Consider the following 8,053-nt stretch of genomic DNA (forward strand, 5'->3'; position numbering starts at 1 on the left):
CTGAGGAAAATGCTCCACAAAATACCTGTACTTCAAGCACATCATTCTGACGTAATGTAGTAAGAAACTCCAGTTTTTGTTTGGTTTTCATTTATCATCTGAATTTCGCAGAGGTCTTTTTAGAAAGAATTACAGTAAAAGTGTCAACTAATTGATAGTGTATATTGTAAATCTGCATGTCATGTGAGTGTTTTTGTTATAAATATAGTGTACAAACATCTGGAGATATTATCATAATTATTTCATATCTACTTCTCTCTAGGAACAGGACCATTTTGTTTTACTTTAATATTCTGAAATGTGCCAGCCCGATAGTTCTAATTAACCTACAGTGCCCTACAACACAGGTAAGTGAAGTACAGAGAAAATGTTCTCCCTACCATTTGGTATGGATAGTTTATAGAAATGTATTGATTTACTATTTGCATTTTGTAGAATATAAAATAATCCTATAGTCTAGGTATAGCACAGTGTACACAATTCCTGATGACCAGGAGGAAATACAGGAAGGAATAGGATTGAGTGTTTTGGATGTAGAGTGGAAGAAATTCCCAAGATAAGCTAGGTCAGGTCTACCTAACTGTCAGTCATAATCTAGTACAGTAAAAGTTCTGTTATCTGGCATTTTACAAGCCAGCATGCTCCACTAACCGGCATGCCAACTTGTAAGAGAAAGTGAAACCGGAAGTGCCCACCATGGCACTTATGGTTTCTCTGAGCCCCCATGGCCCGGGGCAAAGCAGCCTGCGCTGCCCAGCCCCCACAGCCCGGGGGCATAACAGGCTGTGTGGGGCCTGCCTCCCTGTCCCACAGGGCCTGTGGGAGGGGCAGTAATGCCATGGGAGGGGCGGAGGGACACCCCAGACATGGCGACGTGAGAAGCGGCGGCCAGGGCGACTCAATTAACTGACATATTTTATTTTCCAGCATCCCCTATTCCTGGGGGATGCTAGATAGCACAGCTATTGCTGTACAAGGAACTGTGTAGCCATATAGTTTTTGCAGAAAACAGTTCGGACAGGCAACTGGATTTTTCTAAACTCATCCCTTTTTAACCAGAACACATTCCCTTGCTTACAACCAGCAGCAGGGTTTGTTGGTCCAGGCAGATCACATGCATTGTGTTCTGAGGAGCTACAAGTAATCAATACAGTTGCTTAATTTTGGGTGACCTTTTAGATTGGCTAATCACTTGTTGATTGGTGGATAATCAGTCTCCACTTTAGAGTGGAGGTTATGTTGTGCTATGCAGATAGAGAATAATACAGCGCTGTATGAATTTGCTGGTGTCTTAAATTATGCTCTATGGCCACATCTGCATGGAAAACTTAGGCCGATCAGGGGCGCAGACCTGAGAAACAGTGACATTTCCAGCAGGGGATGTGGCAGTGGACAGCTATCTTTCTCTTCTCCTTTGCTGCTGCAGTCTCAATCAAATGCTGAATCTCCATCCTCTATTACAGACCAGTTTTTCTTCTTGCAGTTGAGTTGAGATGTACCTCCCCTTCTACCCACCAGATGTGATCGGGATTGGGGTGTAGGCTGGGAAACTGTTTCCCAGCCCCTGCACTGATCAGCAGATTGGGGCACAGGACTGGGAAACTGTCCTTGCTTGCAGCAGCTGTTTCCCAGCAGTTTTCCCAGCTGCTCTTCTAGAGGACAGTTTCTCAGCCCTGCTCCCCGATCTACTGATTGGAGTGTGCGGCTGGGAAATGACTGCTTGGGGCTGGGAAACAGCTGGTGTTCCCAAAACTCTGAAGGCAGAAGCAGTGAGGAGCCTGATCCTTTTTTTTGGCAGAGTCTGCCCACTTCTCCCATGGCCAGAGAGCAAGCTGCCAGTGGGATGAACAGCTCCTGAGCTGCAGGGGGCCCTGGTCCTTCCCTCCATGGCAGCAGGGCCCCCTAGGCAGGCTGCTAGCGGGCCAGGTCCTGCCCCAGCTTGGGGTCAGGGAAGAGTTGGATTGGGCTGGGTGCTGCCTCCAAGCTGGGGCAGGACCCAGCCCTCTAGCAGCCTGCCCGGGTGGCCCCGGGGGGCACTGCTGCTGCAGAGGGAGGGGATCCCCACAGCTCAGGGCTCGCTTGGCCCCTGAGGGCCAGTTCCTCCACCCCCTGCTGCCTGAGCTGACTGGGACCAATTAATCTACTGCACAGTAAATGCTGTGCACGTGTAGACAGTGACACTTTACTATGCAGTAGATTAGTCTACTGGAAAATAAAGCATCTCGTGTAGATGTGCCCACTGTAAATCAAGCAAAGTGAAATAGGCACAAACAGTAGGTTGTTCTTAGTAATATCTATTTTTAAGTATAAAACATCTCCCTCAACCTGAAGGAACATTTTCTCTCCGTTCAAGAATTTGACAGGATCGATTTGGATGCTGTCTTGTCCTGGTTGTTAACTCTCTGGCTGTATAGGATAATGATACAGAACCATCTGTTGCTTTATGGCTTGCTCTTTAAATGAAAGAGGAAGCTGTGTTTTTTCTTTACACTCCTTTCCCCTTCCATGGTCTCTGCAGAGGGTTGTGAGTTAGAAGAGCCAAAGATCTAGTCTCCATTAGTAAAACTATGGCTTTATAAACAGGTGTAGCACATTTCACAGCCTGATTTCATAACTGAAGATACAATAACAAATGTGCTCAGAGTAGCTGATTTTTCTGAACTAGGGTAAAATTAAATTGTCTTGAGTCCCAGCCTAATGGCTAATCCACCAGACAGTGGCACTGACACCAATAAATTATTTTGTGGCATTCAGCCTCTCCTGTAGATTAGCACGATATCTCAGTCTGGACATTCCTTCAAGTGTTAATAATGTGAAAGAATTACTGAGAACTCTTGTGCAGCCTACCTTGGAGGTAACATTTCACTCATTTGTATAGCATCCCTCTAAAAGGAGGGGTCTGAATTGTATAGCTTTGCAGGGCATACAAAGTTTCTCAGTTTTTTTGGTGCCAAAGAGTTGCGCTTCAAGCTGAATCAGATCAGGCCAGAACTCAGAAGTACAGAGGTGGTGGAGGGGAATAATGGTTATATTGATCCAGTGAATAAGACCTTGTACTAAGTGTTTTCAAAGGCAGCCTACTTGTGGATATATTCAGTCATTCCCAATCCTCACTTAGCTTCTTATGCTAATCTTGCTTATTCTGGCTTGATCTGGGGAGGTGTGAATTTTACTGCTGACGTACACCCACCCAGTTTATTTTGAAACCGGTGGGAGTTCTGTAATGGATAAATGGCAATATAATGACCTTAATCTGGTTCACCTAACTATAGAGTGATATATGCCTAACTTAACTTGGACAGTATCATGGAAAGTGGATTTGATTGAAGATATTTTATAGGAAAAGGGTGAAGTAGTTTTAGCTGCATCAGATTTTATTGATCAGAGTTATATAACTGCAGTAGATAAAAATGCTGCGTTTTGTGAAACCAGCTACTGCCCCAATGTGATCCTATACAGGGCTGCTTGTGCAGAGTGAATCTAAAGCAGATGATATTTTTTCACATATTTTCACTTAAAAGTTAAAAAGAAAAATGAAACCAAAACCAAGCAAATAAAAAACTTCTTTAAATTTTACATGTCTACCAGAATGTGTGGAATCTAACAAGACATATGGAGCAGTTGAGAGATACAGTACATGGGGAGCCATTTGAAATTGTCTTTTATCAAAAGGTTTAAAAAGTGTTTATCTACAGTTTCTAAAGAAAAAAAAATGACCGTGTCCCTTTCTAAATGCTACAGTAAGCATTTCTCCAAGCAGTCTGATCAAATGGAGCACTTATATAGATGGGCATTTTTTGTCTTTGTGTTTTGATTGCATGAATCTTCTTGTTCTTCCAATGTATCACAGTGCATTTTTTTCTTCCCTTACAGCTTTGTGTCTCAAAGTGCCCAGATAGGTTTGCAACCTACATAGACATGCAGGCTTCCTACAGATATAAACCTGATCAGTGGAATTACTACAGACAATTCTGCAAACCTGGTTTTAATAATCCTTGGAAGGTATGAATATAAACATGATGGATTCTTCTTTGAATCATAGAACTGTAGAATCATAGGATCAAAGGGGACCTGAAGGATCAACTTCTTGCACAGCAGAAGAGTGTGCTAATCCTAAACCATCGCAGATAAATAGCTATCCATACCTTTTCAATATATATAACAGGAATTATCCTTAGTGGGTGTCAGCATAGCTCCATCAAATCAGTGAAATAGGCCAATTTTCACCAGTTGGGAATGGTTCCCTATGTGGCTTAGGGATTTGTCAGCAATCAAACACATAACATTGTCAAATCTTTCAGTGTTTGCAGAAGGCTCAGGTTAATGGGAAATACCTGCAGCTTCCCATATTATGGATGTTGGTGATATGGAAGCCGAGTTTATCCATTAGGTAGGTTTAATTTGCAGTGGTGCACAGGAGATCAGGAGACCTTAGACTTCTACTAATTAGCTTTTTTTTACCTGGGGAGGGAGCGTTTCTCTCTAAATCAGCAGGCATATGAGTAAGTCTTTTGCAGCTTCTTGTTTAATATTTTATTGAGCAACATGACTGCGTCTGTTGGGTAAAGTGACTGATTTGAAATAACATAGTTTTGCATTCAAACATATGTTAATGTTCTTCCTACATTAAGAACACCTTGCAAGTCTGACATCAGCCTCAAGTTAATTGGTCTAAAGATAATTTTCTTCTTTGAGAAAGAAACGGGCAAAAACACCTGCCCAAACACCCCGGTTGAGATATAGGTCTGATGCTATAGGGTTTTTTTCTGTTAGTGTCATTAGAAAAGGCAGGAGAATAGTCTATTCCTAATTTACAATCCTGCAGGGATGCCTGGGACTTTGCTTTCATCATATGGGTGTCTGGCAGATGTGCTAATCAAATAATGCCAAGAGGTCAAGAAGCAATTTGGGACATTTTCTTGATTTTTAATAGTCCCAAAGCTTTTAGTCTTTAATAGTCCCAAGACTGAGTAGCATTTAGTGTTTTCATCAAGCCCTTTCTGTTTTTCCCTTTGTCTAGTCTGTTGTCCAAGTTATACGTGATGAAGACTGTCCTTCGATGATCATTCCAAGCAGACCTTGTGAGTGGTTATACTTTTCAAGTTCATTTCAGCAGTGTTGGCATTCACGTGAAAGCACAGTTCTGCTCTGGAAGTGACTCTGATGGTGTCATGAACAGGACTCTGTGTTGTCTGTCAGACACTTCTAGATCATTTTTTGACCGTCTAAATGCATATAGATAGTTTCTAGCTGCCAGCCATGAACATTCAGCGTGGGATCAGGTCAAGCCAGCTTTTCCTGGTTTATGAATCATTGTCAATAATGAGGACTCTGCAGACCAAATCATGCCTTCTGAAACAAGTGGCTAAGGAACCCCCTTATTTTCATTGACTGGCAGGGCGGTGGTGAGGCCATACTAGGATTGCCAGCCTCTCAGTGGTTTTTTATTGACAATCTGCAATCTTTTTACTGATAACCAAACTTTTTTACTGACATATTTTTACTGACGTACATTTTTCCTAATGTAAGTGTAACCCTTTTGCCAGGCCCTGTACAAGGGCCAGATTCAAATTTAGGGGTTTAACACCAGCCATAGAAAAATGTTTGGTTTTCAGTGAAAAGTTTGCAGATTGCAGATTTTACGCAATGCTGTCTACACCCCAGGGGCTTCCTACTTACTCCTACATCCTGATACTCCCAAGTGCACCCTGCACCATGGTTCCCCTCCCCCCTAGACTTAGCCCTGCCAAGCTATTCCTCCACCCCAGCATGAACCCCCACCCACCACCCCACAGGTTGTCTGAGCTGCACAACCCCTCCCCATCCTGCCTGGACTATGCGCCCCTACCTACCTGCAACCCAACAGTATTGCAAGCAGGGACCAGATGTAGCATGGTGTAACAACCTTCAGGTTCTCTGCAGGTTAGAACAAATGTTGTACTGGATTTGGAGGGTGTTACTAGGAAGCTCCAGGTTGTTACAGATGGGAAAGAGAGGGCTACAGAGACTCACACTGGCAACAAAAACCTGAAAGAGCTTCATGCAGGATGCTGCACCTTCATTCGGACACTAGGTAGTGCTGCTTCAACGTCCAGCTTTGTTCATGAAGCTTCACATGGATCACAGGGCGCTTCAAACAAGGCTCTTAGTATTTTTATGGACAATTCATTTTTTGCATAGACTTTATGGACAGGCATTTTGTCTTGTTTATGGACCATCCATAAATTTATGGGCAGCTGGCAACCATGGGTAAGGGCATGTACTTGGGGTTCAGATGATACTTAATGCCACTTAGGATCTGACCTGTTTTCCTATAGCCGTGCTGGCCCTGCATGACTCATAAAAAGGGGCAAGAGATTTTTTTTTCACTAAAGTCAGATGTCCTCAAATACAGACCCAGAGGTCCACATGCTGGTTCTAGGTTCAGGAATCTAGTTCGAGAATCCTGTTATCGGTCCAAAGAGCAGTGGTAAAGTAAGACAGTGCTGCCTCATGCTAGAGTTGAAACACTGAGGCACAGTTTCCAGGTAAGAAGAGAAATCAATTATGTTATATCTACCCTGCTAAACAGCAGAGACCTGTCAGAAAAACAGATCAGAGAACTTTTATAAATATATATTATTTTAAAATTTGATTTTGATTACAGCTGGTTTACTGTTGCTTGTGAGAGAATTTGGTTTGTAAATAGTCACCATTGATTTAGAGTGTAGCAGAGGAAATGGGGTGTCCAGGGAAGAGAAAGGTGGAAGGCAGAAAATCCTTTTCAAGAATGAACCCAGAGCTGTGCAGCTGGCAGCCCATAGGCCCTCTGCAGCCCACAAGGAGTTAGCATGTGGCCCTCACCCAGCCACTGCTCCCCCACCACTGCTCTGGCTGTTAGCAGCAGCAGATGAGGTCTCTGGGCTCTCCATCCCCCACCACTGCCCACCTTTCACTTCTTGCACCCATCCCAGGGCACGCAGCAGTGTGATGCAGCACAGTACAGTGCTAGAGGGGCTGCCTGTGAGTGGGGAGGCAAGGCATGTGGCCACGTGGTGTGGTGCAGTAACCAGGGCTGGGATGCCTACAAGGTGCAGTGCAGCAGTGGGCAATGAGGGTGCCCATGCAATGCAGTGCAGAGCAGCAGCCAGGGGTGAGGGAGGGCATGCAATACTGGTGTGCTACACAGTGAACCTGTACATCGTTGCAGAGACTTAGCAGCTGAATATCATGGCAGGGATTTAGCTTCACTAGTTCTTGATGACCAATGCTCCCTAAATCTAACCCTGCAGACCCTAGGTTCTTCTTTGGACACTGGCACCTAGGTGCCAGATTTAGGAAAAGGTAGTAGTATTATTTTAAACCTGTGGAATGATGATGGAGTAATTCATTTATATTGCAATAGCACCTCGGGGCACCAGTCATCGGCTAGAACTCCACTGTGCTCCATATTGCACGCACACAGAACAACAAGGCTCCTGCCCCAGACGTCTTACACAGTATCATCCTGAATAGATTGTCATGCAAAATCAGGACTGTAAATGACCAAGTGCTCACTATCTCTCTGATAAGATCTATACAGTTAAGCAAGAATTTGAATGTAAGAATAAAATGGAATGTGATATTAAATCAATATAGATCAGTAGCCAAATTGTCCTTGTTTGTGACAGTTCTGAAGAGATGCTTTCCTGACTTCTCCACAAAGAATGGCGTTCTGACTGTAGCGAATCAGACCACATTCAAGGATGGAAGGCGAAAAACAAGAAATGTGACTGATCTCAGGGAAGCTGCAAAGTAGGTTTCACCTCCCTACTGCCCTTTTATTTTGCAATCTCTTTTGCTCATGTTCCAAGTCTGTGAATCAATGTATAAATAGAAAAGAAATCAAAGTAAGTTGTAGCAAAGAGCTGAAATTAACCAAGCGAAACATTGTACTGAAGCAGTAAATTTCTTCTTGAGTGCCTTTTAAAATATGAGGCCAGGAAACCACCAAAGAATTTATGTGCGCGCGCGCACACACACACACACACACACACTCTCTCTCTCTCTCTCTCTCTCTCTCTCTCTCTCTCTC

The 8,053-nt window shown here is 43.6% G+C and overlaps 1 protein-coding gene across 1 annotated transcript in view; it reads left to right on the forward strand.

Moving 5' to 3' along the window:
• Positions 1–262: 262 nt before the first annotated feature.
• SLC44A5 (solute carrier family 44 member 5) overlaps positions 263–8,053 on the forward strand; it is a gene marked incomplete at its 5' end in the record, with an annotated part of 54,351 nt that continues 46,560 nt past the window's right edge. Inside the window, 4 exons of the mRNA XM_019528284.1 lie at positions 263–347; positions 3,874–4,002; positions 5,021–5,081; positions 7,650–7,773. Of these exons, the coding sequence (XP_019383829.1) occupies positions 263–347; positions 3,874–4,002; positions 5,021–5,081; positions 7,650–7,773 (399 nt within the window). The remainder of the gene's footprint in view (positions 348–3,873; positions 4,003–5,020; positions 5,082–7,649; positions 7,774–8,053) is intronic.

This window comes from Gavialis gangeticus, unplaced genomic scaffold, assembly GCF_001723915.1.
Source record: "Gavialis gangeticus isolate Ggan-Ray unplaced genomic scaffold, GavGan_comp1, whole genome shotgun sequence".
Taxonomy (NCBI): Eukaryota; Metazoa; Chordata; order Crocodylia; family Gavialidae; genus Gavialis; species Gavialis gangeticus.